Source organism: Mustela erminea, chromosome 17 (assembly GCF_009829155.1).
Source record: "Mustela erminea isolate mMusErm1 chromosome 17, mMusErm1.Pri, whole genome shotgun sequence".
NCBI lineage: Eukaryota > Metazoa > Chordata > Mammalia > Carnivora > Mustelidae > Mustela > Mustela erminea.
Window position 1 is genome coordinate 21,807,571 of NC_045630.1, and position 15,973 is coordinate 21,823,543.

At 32.8% G+C, this 15,973-nt stretch overlaps 1 protein-coding gene across 3 annotated transcripts in view; it reads right to left on the reverse strand.

The window, feature by feature from the left end:
• The window catches only part of TPR (translocated promoter region, nuclear basket protein), a 65,430-nt gene that overhangs the window by 44,647 nt on the left and 4,810 nt on the right, over positions 1 to 15,973 (reverse strand). For all 3 annotated transcript variants that reach the window (XM_032319111.1, XM_032319110.1, XM_032319112.1), the window contains exons 4-19: positions 14,584 to 14,680; positions 13,348 to 13,451; positions 12,825 to 12,989; positions 12,057 to 12,149; positions 11,573 to 11,653; positions 11,406 to 11,493; positions 10,476 to 10,616; positions 9,968 to 10,059; positions 9,506 to 9,703; positions 7,097 to 7,204; positions 5,866 to 6,092; positions 4,841 to 5,004; positions 4,065 to 4,198; positions 3,830 to 3,978; positions 2,207 to 2,369; positions 816 to 950 (exon numbers count right to left, since the gene is read on the reverse strand). In XM_032319111.1, the coding sequence (XP_032175002.1) occupies positions 816 to 950; positions 2,207 to 2,369; positions 3,830 to 3,978; positions 4,065 to 4,198; positions 4,841 to 5,004; positions 5,866 to 6,092; positions 7,097 to 7,204; positions 9,506 to 9,703; positions 9,968 to 10,059; positions 10,476 to 10,616; positions 11,406 to 11,493; positions 11,573 to 11,653; positions 12,057 to 12,149; positions 12,825 to 12,989; positions 13,348 to 13,451; positions 14,584 to 14,680 (2,139 nt within the window). The remainder of the gene's footprint in view (positions 1 to 815; positions 951 to 2,206; positions 2,370 to 3,829; positions 3,979 to 4,064; positions 4,199 to 4,840; positions 5,005 to 5,865; positions 6,093 to 7,096; positions 7,205 to 9,505; positions 9,704 to 9,967; positions 10,060 to 10,475; positions 10,617 to 11,405; positions 11,494 to 11,572; positions 11,654 to 12,056; positions 12,150 to 12,824; positions 12,990 to 13,347; positions 13,452 to 14,583; positions 14,681 to 15,973) is intronic.

The following is a 15,973-nucleotide window of genomic DNA, read 5'->3' on the forward strand; positions in this document are numbered from 1 at the left end:
AGCATTACAGGATTACAACCCACTTCTACATGAAGAACTTAAAATCTAGAATATTTACCAAGAGTCTTTTGACATTTTTCATACTACAGTATCTGTTTAGGGGTCCTGGGTGGTTCAGTCAGTTAAGCGCCTGCCTTTGGCTCAGGTCATGATCCCTGAGTCCTAGGACTGGGCCCTGCATTGGATACTCCCTGTTCAGCAGGAAGTTTGCTTCTCCCTCTGCCCCTCACCCTGCTCTTGTGCTCTCTCGCTCCCAAATAAATAAATAAATAAATAAAATCTTTAAAAATATATATCTATTTAATAAAGAAAAAAAGAAATATAATAGGCACTCAGATTTCCTGAAGTTTTAAAAGAATTAACCTTTCTTAAAAATTTTTATTTATTTGTCAGAGAGACAGAGAGCACAAACAGGGGGGAGCAGCAGGCAGAGAGAGAAGCAGGCTCCCTGCTGAGCAAGGAGCCTGACATGGGACTTGATTCCAGGACCCCAGGATCATGACCTGAGGTGAAGACAAACACTTAACCAACTGAGCCACCCAGGCCTCTCTAAAAGAATTGATCTTATAAATAATTAAACTACATAGAACTCTGTAAATATAGATCTGAAAAGGAAAACTGCCAAACGCAGTTTCAATCATCTGTTTAAAGGTTTTATTTAGAATATTGACATGCCCTAATAAATCTCAAAACTCAATTATCATCATAATGCATGACAAAAGTAACAGAAAAGTTTTCTAATTAAGAACCCAAGAGGATTCAATGTTAAATTTAACATCAAGAATTTTTTTCTTGAGATATTTTTATTTGGTTACCTGAATTGTTTGCAGATTAGTCAGCAGCAAGTTTTGCCCTCTTTGTTCAGCTAATAAAGACTCTCTCTGCTGAGAAAGACGGACTTCTGACAATTTAAGCATTTCCTTTTCCTTTTTCAAGTTTTCTGCTCTTACCTTGAGGTAAATACAAGTAAAAGAAAAAAATGCTGGAAATAACGTGTTATATGCAATAATACCATTATAAAATTAAAAAGAATCTTCACTACTGTTTATTTCTTAATGTTAATTAGAGACAAGGTCATCTCTTCATTATACAAGGATTTATAACTCTTTGAAGTTTCATGTATTGAAATATGAAGCAAAAGTTATTGGGACTATCAATAGATCGAAGGAAAAAAATCTTGTAATTACCACAGATATTTATGAGTTCTCTGCTCTTAACCAATCAGATATTAAAACAAACCACAAACCCTAAAACATCAAAGTAAAAGAAACATAATTGCAAAATTTTGCTACAGTCATACCTACATACTACTAAATTATGCATTTTGAATCCAAGTTTGGTTTCTAAGTACCTGTTTGAGAGTGCTGACTAATTTATTCCAACTTTTTTTTCCCTCACAAAGAGTACAATCAGATTCTGAGATTTGGCAGGCTGCTCTGAAAATCAGTATCCTCAAAGTATTGACATTTATATAATAAATCATAAATAAGCAATCATAAAACTTCCTCCACTGGTTTGAAAAAGTAATGCCTCCATTCCCCACAAATGAGTGTGAGTACATTAACAATGAAAGAATGTAGACAGAAGAATTAGAAAACCTAGATTTAAGTCCCAACCAATCCATCTTTCGCTATCCTAAACAGGAAATCACTTAACTTTTGGGAGTTTCTCCACAGGTAAAATAGGAGACAACTGCACCTTGCTCACAAGTAATGGTCAAAAAGTTGGGAGATAATTTTATGAGAAAGTAAAACGTTATATAAAAATTCATCAAGAATCCAGTACTTAATTGAAAGTACTGTCAATTTCTAACAGGCATTTGTATTCATGTGGAAATTCAGAAATAGAATTTAATGCTAATAAAATTTTTATACTGTCCTTTATCAGAAATGAGCGAGAATGAATGAAATACTCATTTGTTTTTGCTGTAACTGGAGAAACGGCAACTTACAAATTTAATATGAAATGGAAGACTTGTAAGGAAGTCTTAATCCAAAAAATCAAACTTTTCCCAGTTTAGTTTTAATAGAAACAGTCACTGGATTAATGCACAACTGGATATCTGGAAACTATGTAATAAGGACTCGAAATCCACAAACCTCTCCAACATCTGTATCATGTCAACCAGTAAAATCAAAGCAATAACTAAAAAACAAATGTCAAATGAAATTTATAATGCAAGTCAGATGAGGGAAATTGGTCTCACTTCCGCAACAGCTAGTTTTTCATTTGCTCCTCTCAAATCCTGTGTCATTGTATTGATGATCTGTTCCTGCTTCTGAGTTGTTGCAGTGAGTTTCTGATTTCTCTCATGTAGGGATGTGATTTCTCGACGATATCCTTCAACGTTATCTTGTAGCATTTCATAACTTACGAGAGAAAAAAATTTCTATAAGCAACTAAAATAGTATATCCTAGGTTAGTTCCTTAAAGGACTTCACAACAGCTAAATTTCACATGAGTAACAATATGAGGGGTGCCTGGCTGGCTCAGTCTGTTAAGTGTCTGCCTTTGGCTCAGGTCATGATCCCAGGGTCCTGGGACGGAGCTCCTTGCTTAGCAGGGAGTCTGTTTCTTCCTCTCCCTCCATCCCTCCCCCTCTGCTCATGCTCTATCTCTCACTTTCTCTAATAAATAAATAAAATCTTCAAAAAAAATTTTTTAAGCCAATATGGAAAAGAGTAGTTTATCATAATGTAAAATCTTCACCTCCAAATTTAATAGTTAAATTTAAACTCTGAATAAGCTTTAAAACTTTAAATTCTACTTTCATGCTGAATTAACTTTTTAAGCTAATTCATTTATAAGAACTTTAATCACATTCAAAATAATGCCAATATAATGTTGATATATCAAATATCCACCATGATACAGTATGCAATTTAAGGTATTTATGAATGGTTAGAGAGGGAGCATGGAGATCCTTTTAGCCTCTCTAATTCTTAATTTCTTACGTTTCTTGAAAGCTTACAAAATGGCTGGCTATAGCTATCAGCATAGAAAAAAGAAGGTGCTTTTACTTGGGGTATCAAATTGTTGGAGTGTATGGAGGAAAACTACCTGCCACACCCTTATAAAAACATTGTTTTTTTTTTGTTTTTTTTTTTTTTAATATTTTATTTATTTATCAGAGAGAGAGAGGGGAGAGAGCAAGCACAGGCAGACAGAATGGCAGGCAGAGGCAGAGGGAGAAGCAGGCTCCCCGCCGAGCAGGGAGCCTGATGTGGGACTCGATCCCAGGACCCTGGGATCATGACCTGAGCCGAAGGCAGCTGCTTAACCAACTGAGCCACCCAGGCGTCCCAAAACATTGTTTTTTAACCTGTAGTATATCTAGGATAAATTTTGTCCTAACCTGCTAAACTAATAAGTATTTAATGGATCTATTAATAACTATAAAATGAGATTTACTATATTCCTTTATAAATGACCAAAAAAGTAAATTCTCCCCAAATTAACTATCTACTACTTGCTTCTCTTCTAGAGAAGACTGAATGAAATTTGTTCACATACCTCTCATTCTCTGATGTATTTATAAATAATTAAGTCCTATAAAAACAGTACATCCTTCAATCTCAGAAAGGAAAACTAGCAACATTCCACACATCAACTTCAACTTTCTAAATAAATAACTATCTGGACTCCTTAGGAATGCCCAAGAGAATCATAAGCCAATATTAAAAAAATGAACCCCCACAGTTTCTCACCCTAGAGTATGGTCCACAAATAAGTAACACTCTTGCACACTAATCCTTTGATTCATTTGAATACTGAAGTTTGGATTATTTATTTATTTAGACTATTAGTTTTTGAACAACAGAAAATTTACCGTTTAGAAGCAAAGTCTAGTTGTGTAGAAATTTTGGTGTTTTGTGATCGCAAATCTGTAATTTGATCCTGAAGTTTTTCGAGCTGCTCATTTTGTATTTTTTCATTATCTGCCTTTTCTTTTTTGTAATTCTCAAAAATTTCCTGCAACTAAATATTGGATAAATTATTAAAGATGACAACCTGTGTTCTCAAAGAACCTAATCCAAGATAAAGTTATAATGATGTGGTCTCACCTGTTTAAGGGCAGCCTTGGCTTCTATGGCCTCTGCTGACTCAATGACAGATACTGAAGCAGGAGTGGAAGCAGTCTGGGATGTACTTGAACGTTTTGGAGTTGACGCAAGAGAAATATCATCTAAGCTTGAAGCTTCAGAAATGTAAACAGAATGATACAACATTTCTCATCACAAATATCACTACCAATATAAACAAGTTAGACTTATTTAAATGAAATGGTAAGATTGCAGAGATCATGAGAGAAGGCATCTACTAAATAACCTATTAAAATTATATTTGGTTTTTGGTTAGAGACAATATTCGCCGATGAAATGTTCAAACTTAACTAAAAGGGAGATGTAATGCAATGTACAGCATGGGAGTATCATCAGTGATAATGTGACAACTCTGTATGGTGACAGAGGGTAACCAGACATCGTGGGAATCATTTCATGTTGTATGGAAATATCAAATCCCTATGAGGTACACCTGAAACTAACAGCATATTGTGTGTCAGTTACACTTAAAATACACAGATACAGCAATTCATAGACACTAATATACACATTTTTCAACAATGGTCAGCATTTCTTCTTTTTTAGTCATTCCTAAAATAACTATACGTTTTAGAACTGGTGAGGTTATGATCAACCATATATGGTAGTTCAATTTGAAGTTACCATTCAGTAGAGTGGACAGTGCTTATGATGTTACAAATCTATTCTATAATATACATTTAAAAATATTTCCCAAAACTATTTAAAAATTTTTAAGATAATATATGAAAACCAACCTTGCAAAGGAATGGCAACTCCTGTTGTTTGTGACAACAAAATACGGTACATGTCACGCTGACGAACTATGGAATCAACAAGCTGCATTTGATGTTGTCGTGACTCACGGAGTTGTTCTAATTCAGTGAGGGCATTCTCAAGTTTTAGCTGCAGCTCAGCAATTCTGCAGAAAAAGAAGTCAGTGTATTTCCCATGACAGACTGAAAGGCAGTTGTAATTTCAAATTACCAACTGACTAATCAGCACTTTAGCATCTATCATATTAAGACTAATATTTTTGCCTCTCTTATCCTTTCTTTCTTCTGTCAGTTATTTTAAGAACCACTTTTAAAATCTTCACCACACAGGACTCAGGTACTCCCCTAAGTCATCTGAAAAAACTACTTGCAAAAATCAAACCAATTCCACTCAGTGCAAACCCCAGTCTTCTTACATTTATAGCCACTCTTTCTCTAGCACCATTTTTGGGAAAAAATTTGTTACTATGCTTGAATAATTCCTACATTATCTTCTCCACGAAGCCTAATCTGTTCCCTTAAATCCAGGCTAGGTCCTCTACCTCTACACTCCTAATGATAGGCTTCTATCCATTATAGCACTAATCACACTGAACTATTATCTACTTATCTATTTTATTCTTTTTTTTTTTTTTTTAAGATTTTATTTATTTATTTGACAGAGACACAGCCGAGAGAGGGAACACAAGCAGCGGGAGTGGGAGAGGAAGAAGCAAGCTTCCCGCCTAGCAGGGAGCCCAGCGTGGGGCTCAATCCCAGGACCCTGGGATCATGATCTGGGCTGAAGGCAGATGCTTAACAACTGAGCCACCCAGGCATCCCTACCCATTTTATTCTTACTATCAATCTCATCCACAAATTGATATCCCAGAGAGTAGATTTTTTTTTTTTGTATCGTTGCTCAATTTTTTTTTTTTTCCTCCCAGTCACTATATTCCCAGTATACAGAACAATTAGGGACACAAAAGAAATATTGGCTAAACAAATCAAGGTAGTCAATTGCTTACTTGCATGAAGTTGTTTCTTGTTCTTCTCTTTCTCTGGTTTCCCCAAGTTCTCTAAGGGCCACTAAGAGACGTTGATTTTGCTGTTGAAGTTCTTCAATATTTCTATAAGATACTAGATGCTGTGATATTACTTCAGATGAACTACTTATATCAGCAGAGCTTACTTCCTCATCACGAATTACATGATTACCCCTTGCTTCTTCAAGTTCCATCAAAAGCACTCTAATCTAAAAACAAAGTTTTAATATGTTACCAAATAGTATTGACTTTGATTCTGGAAATGTTTCGAACAGAAATTTGCAAGTGAAAATATTACTCTATGCATACCATCAGTTAGTATTAAATGATTTTAAAAATATTAAGGTTGTTTCAGATATTAAAACCCAGAAAAATTTTAGTGGAAAAAATTATTTTTCATTTCTATTGAAGTGTATAAAAAAGGCTAGTACTTTTCAAAAAACTACCAATTCATGATTCTACAAGTATGGCTCCATTTTTGTAAAACAATGACCAAATAAAACACCAAGAAATATATAACTATGTGTGCATATGCTTGCACTTGCATGCTTATATATGTAGCATACGGTGGGGCAGAAGGCAGCATGAAAAAGATTTAATTCAACTCATATGAAATTTTTATGTATGTGTTATGTATGTATAAATCCACCTACCAGAACAAGGATAAAATATACGAACAAAATAGTTCTATATTTTCTGACTTGTTGAGTTGAGGAAAAAAAAGTGGCAGAGTAATCTATAGGTATGGTTTTATTTTAGTAAAAACAAAGGATGCTTACATATGTTCATGAATGCACCGTGTGTGTGTGTGTGTGTGTGTGTGTGTGTGTGTGTGTGTATGTATATATGAACAAAGACATGAGAGAATATACACCAGTCTGTTAACACTGGTTATATTCTGGGATTTGAGCAGGGGACAGAAGACTTTTATTTATCCTTGAATTATTTCATTTATTACAACCAGTAGTTACAAGTTGAAAATTTATCAAATACTTAAAAAAAAAAAAAAGAGAAAACAAAAAAAATGAGGAAAAAATGAGAAAAAAAAAGAGAAAACAAAAGCAATGACTAGGTTACAGTGCTGCTATAGTCATAGTCCTAAGTGATGAGAATTTCCTATGCAGTAGTTCTACCTTAGATACCTGCAAATAGATTTAAACATTATTGGGCAGTCTGTTTAGGAAAAAAATAGGAAAAGAAACAAAATTCTAACCTGTTGTGAAAGATCTTTTATTTGTATTTCCATCCTTTGATTGTCTCTTTCAAGCACAGATGAATGTTTGTTAGCTTTATCAGTGTCCTCCTGCAACCGCTGAATCTCCTTTAAAATGTAAATTAAAGTGAAAATTCTGCATACCCTTCTAAAATCTATACAAATGAAGCAGTTACATGAATAAAAATATACAGTGCTCAAATATTATATTCAACTGATAAACTAAAAACATTCTATTTATGATACAGTAGTTATTAAGGAGTAAATCCCCACAAATATGAACGCATATTTCTTAGTATCTCAAGTACTGCTCATCATTGTTTATCACTATATACAAATAATGGAGGATCTGCCACTTGCCTCCAGATTAACAGTAAATTACAATTTTACAGCCACACCAAATAAACAGTTTACGTAAAATGATATCACAGAAATACTCTCAAAAGCTGCGTTACTGAGATGAAAATCAAGGACTATATTACAATGCCAATCATTACTACATTACTTACATAGAAATAAACATCAAAGTAAACAATGTTCGGTAAGGTGTGTAAGACTTGATTTTATAAAAAAGGAAACAGGAATTTATTCTAAAACAGCAGCAGACAATGTTACAAGACTGTTAAAAAGATACATTATATGCAAACCTCTGTTAGTAAGTTCTGCATCCCAGTATCACTAAGGATTTAAGGGCACAGTTTAAAGGAAACTGATAAAAAACAAAATATGTTTGAAATCTTGTGTTTTATCTCAAACTCATACAAATTTTGCTTCTTAACAAGCCGTTTTTACATTATAATGTCTTAAATACTATCCAAGTGAAAGATGGCTCATATTTATGCTGGTGTTTCAAGTATCACTTGAAAGTACACTGCCCTAAAGGTATTCGTACGCCAATTTCAGTAGAAACAAGTATGTGACAAAATGAAGGAGGCATATATTTGTGAGAGATGGCACTGTTCAAAATGGGATTAACTAAGATGCTAAGGAAGAAATAACTTGGTTATAAAACTCTGAACATCAAAGAATCTAGACTGGAGGACACATGATGTACGTTACAAACAAGATTCTGCTATAAAGAAGATACAGAAATTATCTAAATTCTTTGCTAGTTTGGACAAAAGTATGTAGGGGATTTTTATTATTATACCCATACATTAGTGAAAAAGGAACAAATAGGTTTTTTCCATAATGAGCACCTACTATCATTTGAGCCTGAAAGTCCTTGTACTTCACTGTTTGCTTTAGACAATAAGCTCTAGGAAAAAACTCTCAACATTGAGAAACTTGAGATCTAATTATACCCAAGGGACCTCTTCTCAAACCACAGGGTTGGGGGTGAGGGGAGATATTAAAACCAATAGTCTGCCAAGGCAAGCCGTTACGTGTTATATGACTCAGGAGAAAAAGACCATTAGATATAATATACCCAGATTTAAACTGACATCTGAATTGTGACAGCAACCAGAACAAAATTTTAAGTTTCAATTAAGGATACAACTTATTTATACTATTTTTTCCCAGGGGGGGAAAATTAATCAGTTTAGAACAGCAGATACAAAAGGTTACTGAATTTTCTCAATAAAACTTGTTCAATAAGTCTTGAGTTCTTCACAGAAAATAAGTATTAAGTTGTACCCTAAAAGCAAAATTATGTCGATACAGTCTTTTTTAATTATTATCTAGTAAAAAGGAATCTTAAGAGGTAAGATATTTATGAATATCCTTGGTACTTTAAATTTGCAAAGGAAGAGTAAAAAAAAATGTACACAAAAGTTTGCCAAACTGTGAAATGTTACAAAAGAGGAATTCTTCCCTATGGTCAAACAATGTTACCATTGATAGATTATCAGAACTGTCCGACAAAGAATGACTATGACAAATTTACAAGAGTTCTATTACAAAGAGAGTTGTTATTTTAATTTGAAGAATAGTCCAAGAAGATTTGGCTCTTCAACATCCACTACAAAAATATCTCTAATGTCTTAAAAAATTGAAAAGGCTCCCATAGTTTTAGCTGAATAACACTTCATGATTACAGGTGTTTAATAATGTAGAATTACCCTATCACTGAAAAGCATAATTAGCCTTTTCTGACTCAAATACTTTATTTTTTTAAGACACAGAGAGAGGGGGAAAGAGAGGGAGAGGAAGTGCAGGTAAGAGGAAGGAGGCGGGGAGAGAAAGAGAGAGAATCTTAAGCAGGCTCCACACTAGCTGGGACCTGATGCAGGGCTTGATCTCACAACTCTGGGATCATGACCTGAGACAAAATTTGAGTTTGGACACTTAACCAACTGAGCCACCTAGTATTTCCCATTAAATAGCTTAATTCTAAGGAAAAATTAACTCTTAAATAATTTCTCATATATATTTTTCCCACAGTTCAAATTTAAGAATGGAACGAACCTTCATAGCTTGTTCAAGCTTAACAGATAAACTTGCCACAGCTTTCTGTGCACGTTCATACTCCTCACGTTGGCGTTTCAAAATTGGTGCTTTGGCTTCAACTTCCTTCACTATTTCATCCAGATACTTATTAATTCTTTTGTTCTCTAGTTTCTCCAAAAGCAACTGATCCTGAGTCTCCACATAAGCATTATATAGCTGAAAGGAGAAAAAGGGGCTGTTTCACATCTAAGCATAGCAACAGAAGCATATCATCAATCTAGCTTCATAATAAACATACAATAGAACTTAAGTAAAATGGAAATGTTTCCTATCTGTGGCAAGAATCAGGAACCAAGAAAGCTTTTCTTAGAATGATCCATTAAGCATTAGATGATTTTAAGAATAATTTTTCTGAGCATTAAAAGTTCAGCAAACTTCCTTTTGTTGAAGGAAAATAATAAGATTTAATACCATTCTTACCTCAGTTAATTTCATGCCTGGTTTCACTATCTTAGCTACAGCTGCCGCAGTAGGAGACATGGCTGCAAGCTCTTCTTCAGATAGTATGGCTCCTGTGCCAACACAGAGAAATCTAGTATATTTCTGTGGTATTTCACATTAAAGCCAATAATATTTTTCCCAAGACAAGTAAACAGGATACCTACTAAGCATTACATATGAATTCCTACGAAGATTTTAAAATAGGACTTCAAATTTCATGTAACATAATCTGATTCTAAAAATCATGCAGTAAGAATAGTTAAAAATATTCTGGAAATTGACACACAATTATGTGTGATCAAATGGTACTTATATTTGACAATATAGTAGAGATATGAATAGGTATTAATTTTAATACCAAAAAAACTGGATGGAGTTTCCTATATCACATTAAGATAGATAAATACTATTAGTGGAAATGAATGAGAACTATGTAGAAGTAGTAGTATTTCATTCAAGTCATTATTAAGCATCTATTAATCCATACCTTTACGTTTTGTGGCAGAAAGCAGGTCATTTGCATTATCTAATTCCTTCTCCAATTTCCCTATTTTGTCAAGCATTTCTTTTTCCATTTGATCTTTAGATTCCTCCACTTCTAAAAGATGATCTTGTATTGCTTTATTGGCTAAAAACATTTTTAAAGACAGAATATCCAAACATAAAATTAAAATCTTGGCATTTATAAGATGTAACAGCATGGTCATTACTCTTCCCTTCAGCAGACTTTAAATTCTAGACAGGCTATGGTTGCCAGTTATCCTCCAAAAGCTCTTGCTTTACTTGTAATTCTTGAAATGTCCTGGCCGGCTGACTCTATATTTCTCTTTTTTGATGTCTCTTATACATGGGGAAAAAAAGGGAACTCAAAGTAAAAAAGTGGCTCCAAGTATCTCTTTGGTTTTATTCCAATCTTTAGTCTAGAATACAAAAAATCACTAGAGAAGATCACATCAACAACTTGTATTACCCCAGCAACAAAACAAAACAAAACCCTCAAGAAACCCAAAACCAAATACATTTAAAAAGAACACATGAAAATCAAAGACTTTAAAGTACAGTTTTTAACCTTAAAAAGTGAGGCTTATTTATGGATTAAGAGCATATCCAAACTATAAACCCATATGTACTTATCAATGTTTCATAAATGGAATTAAAGTTTCCTTTTAGAAACCAGATCATATATAAGATTTTAAGACAAAAACAACTTAGAAAAACAGTAACTACCTGTATTTTCAAATATCCTACCTGTTGGAAATAAAATACAAAGTTTCTTATTCCAAGATTCTTTCTTCTCTACCAAATTTTGTCTCTAATAAGATTAATCTAACTTCTAACAATCTACACAGAAGTAAAAAAAAAAAAAAACCTTTTATCTAAAAACAAAATAATCCTCTCATAATTAAAAATATCTTACCTTCTCCAGCTTCTTTCAAAAGTTTGTGTAGTTCATCTACCGCTCGGGTCAGTTCATTGCTCTTTGCCTCTGAGTCATCAGCAGCACTCTAAAATTTAATCTTAAAAAGTTACTGGACATCCAAAAATGCAATATTAGGACACTAAAATGTGTGGTTGGGCATTTACCTTGTATAGATTAGAGAGCTTTATGTGAGCATTTAATTCATTGTGGAATTTCTCTTCCATACTGGCCTGCTGTTCCTTGGCCTACAAAAAAGACCCAATTATAGCAGACTCATCTGAACTGAATTTAGAATGCTTATCAAAATTTAAGATAAAAAATCCAATTTTTAAGGAGAAAAAATTAACATCAGCTTTCAGGATAAAAATGACTTAATGATAAAATATTACTGATATTTTTATCTTAAAGTGTAGTACTTCAATGATATTAAAGTTAACCATACTTATTTTCAGACAGTACTTTGGATATAGCATGTGCTTGCCATTCCTGAATCTAGATATTTCAGCTTAGCTACAGCATATGAAAGTGTCCTGGCCATCTTATAGGTGCCAGAAAACAGTTCAAAACATGAAATCATTCAAAAAATTACAGCCTCATAAGTGCTTTAACATTTTTATAAAAGAGAAATTTTAAAGTGGTCATCTGCACCTCTTTCAGTTTGGTCAAGAGCTCTTCTACATGTTTTTGAAGATTCTCATTTGATGTTTTCAAGCCATTCATCTGTTCTTCCATTCTAGAAACCTAGAAATGGAAGAGTTGGGTAGAGAGAGAATGTTATATTAACTAAAATCAGATATAAAGTTTAGCTGCCAAGTGAAAGCAAAATAATGCCCTACACACAAATATGGGCTTCACATAAAACATGTATATTTAAGAAAATGAAAAATAATGGCTTATGGAACAGCACATTTGGATTTAGCTAACAAAATTTACCACCACTTCTAAATGTATCTCAATGATACATCAAAAGACCGCAGATAGTATCAAAATTCATCAAAGAATATCTTAAAGTATTTATTTAAATGCAACTGGTTCATTTCCTAGGCCAAATGTTTATGAATTGTGTCTTCCAAGTTTCTAATATAATACATTTACTTCGGTACACTATGGAGTACTTTTTTTTAAAAAAGATTTTTATTTACTTATTTGAGAGAGCATGCGTGCGACAGAGAGCGAGTGAGCATGAGCTGGGGAGGGGCAGAGGGAGACAAAGAGGGACAAGCAGACTCCCCTCTAAGCAGTGCAGAGCCTGTCTTGAGGTTGGAACCCCAGGACCCCAAGACCATGACCTGAGCTGAACTAAGACGCTTAACTGACTAAGCCACTAGGCACCCCTCACCATGGAACACATCTGTAATAAACTGGTACACAAATTTAAGTTTTAACCAAAATGAAAATGCAATTTTACTAACTTACCTCCTCTTTTTTGTTTTCAAGATTACATTTAAGCTCTAATATCTCATTTCCTTTTTCTCTGCCAAGAGCCAGAAGTTCATCAGTTTTAGTTTTTAACTCTGTATTCAGCCATGTATTCTGATTATGTAACAACTCCTTTTCTTGCTCCAAGCGTTTTTCTCGATACTAAAGATAACCAACATTTACAGTTAAAGACAATATACAGCTAGTTAAGATTTTGCCAGTAGCTAATGAACACAAGCAGAATCTTAACAGAAATAAATATTTGCATGCATTCTTAACAGAAAATGGATGGTCAGATAAGAATTATAAGGAACTCAAATATCATGTAAACAAATAGTTCAATTAATATTGTCTTAACTCTTTCCCTGTCATTAAACAAAAACAAAAACACAGCTTTTAATCACTTTACAGATCACTTGCTTATACTTAAAATTTAATTTAAGTGCATTTTAGGCAAAAATTTACTTTAGGTGAGTTTTAAGCAAAAATTGTATTTTGTGCATTTGGAATTGTTACTTGCTTTAACAGAAACATCAGAAGCTTGAAGTTCATCCAGTTTTAACTGCAGATCACCCTTTGTGGTATTGCTTTCCTTAAGTTTTTCATTTAGACGCTTAAAATCCTCTAGAAAAGTCAGAAAAGAATTTGAAAATAATGACTAATGCTCAGAGGAACCAAACATCGAAGATGCATCTCTACAAATACAAGCATTTAATACAAGGTAAGCAGTTCTCCTCAATTTGCTTTTGTCATACTTAGTTACAAATTTAATTTTAGCAAATGATAAGCCAAATATGTGCACCGAACCCAACATCTAAATTATACTGGTTATTTTATTTTTAAGTGCAGTATCTTAAGCTGAACATACAAATTAACATTAATTTTCCTGATATATACCTATAGATCTATTAAAATTTCATAAATAGCCATTGTTAAGTTAAAAAGCAGTAATATATATAAACATCTACTCAAAACAGCCAGAATATTACATGCTTAATTTTTACTATATTCCTACACTGAAGTTTTTTTTTAAAAAAAAATTCTTTTAATTTTATCTAACCACTAACTGATCAACATCACCAATGAATATTCTGAAGTAACTTAACTGAGGTTGGAAAAGTGTATTTACCTAATTGAATATTACTATATAACAACATAAATAGCTGAAAATTCTATTAATAAAAATATTCAAAAATTTTATAAAAGGAACCAAAGGGAACTTGATTCCATTACACTAATAGTCAAGTTAACCTTAATATATCAACTACATCATATACTATATAATTTGTATCTATCCTACTTTTATGTATTAGTTAGCTTATATTCCTGCCTAACTCCTTCAGTCCATATTTTTAAATACAAGTATTCCTTTCAGGTTCTTATACATATTGAATGTTTATGGACAAGTTATACCAAAAAGTGTGTCTGTGTGAGCCTCTACAACTGAACACTTAAACTGCTTCCAATTTGATATTATAAATAACATTGTAGCAAGTATCTTAACATGTAAATCTTGGTCCAAATTACAACTTCTTAGGTATTTTTCATTTGTGTATATTCGTCTAGACACTTCTTTAAAACCTTGATAATGATATAAAGATAAATGAGTTTGAGACACAGTTGGATATTACATTGAACTATATTCTGCGCTATGACAAACAAATATCAGCAACAGAAATGGACTGGGGATTAATTCCTAGCACTACTAGAAGAGAGAGGAGAGAGTGGAGTTAGAGGCTAAATTACTTCTTCATACCTGTTAAATATTCAAGTTCTTGAGATAGTCTCTCATTGGTTCTAACTAAGTCTCTTTTCTCCGCTTCTAATTCTTCTTTTGTCCTTGTAAACTGGCTCTATTATATAAAGGAGAATATGTTTAAATTAAAAAACTGTGTTCCAGCACAGAAATGTCACTTTATTTAACATTAGCTGTAGTTTAAGAATGGTTAGTTTTCTTTCTCTTATAACTTAATACATCAAGAAATTTAAAAATTACCTGTAATCTCAACATTATTTATATTTTACATTTTTAAAAATTATTTTTCATAAGCTTATGGAAAAATTTCACATTACTATTTGTCACTTGGAAGTGTTCTCATTACTTAACCATGCCTTTGTAGAAAAGACATTAAATTTAATTTTTTGCTGCCATAAAATGCAATTTTAATGGATAGCACTGTATTTACAGGCTGAATCAAATTATTTTTCAAGAAAGAGACTGAGAAATGGAATTATTTAATTCCATTTAAGTTATTTAATATATTTTATATAAAATACATAATTATATTATTATTTAATATATTTTCTCAAACTGCTTTGCAGCAAGACAATGGCAATCAATATGCTTTGATTCATAAGTGCCAATCTCAAGCCACTCAGGCCAGAACTGAAGATCATTCTTAAAAAAGGACAAGAAAGACATCAACGTTAACATGGGGAGATGAAAAATAATTACCTTATTGTTTTATCTGCTTTTTCTGATCACAACTGAAGCAGAGCAACATTTCATATTGCCACTGAACATTTGTACAGCTTCCTTTTTTAATTCCTTTGCCCATTTCCCCCTTGAATGATTTCTCTTAAGAGTATGAAAGCAGCCACATAGTAAGGATCCATATAGTCATATTTTAATTGAAAAAATACTTTCAGTGGTTTACTTGTGTTTTAGTTTTTTTATGCAGAGAATTTTAAATTTCTATTGGATTAAGTTTACTACTTTCCCCTTATAAGTATGTTTTATACATCAAGTACCTTAAATCTCAAATCAAATACAAGTTTTTGTTTTTGTTTTTCCAAACACAAATTTCTAAAAAGCAATGGCAAGAGTCTGAAGTTCTATTTAGAGAATCACTGGTATGATCACTTCATTAAACCAATGGGTGAACAATCCTTGTGATCACATCCAGTATGTTACCACTACTCTGAGGAAATGATTTCCAATATGGATTTATCCATATTCCCAAATGAATCACAATAACTGAAATAATGCCTGAGCAACATTAGTATTAAATACAACATAAGTATTAAATTAAATAAACAACATTATTAAATTAAATATCTAAAAGAAAGGAACGGTAACAGGTAGGTAAGTGGGTGAGTGGAGGACAAATAAATCTATGAATATCTCTCCTACTTACAGTTCTGTG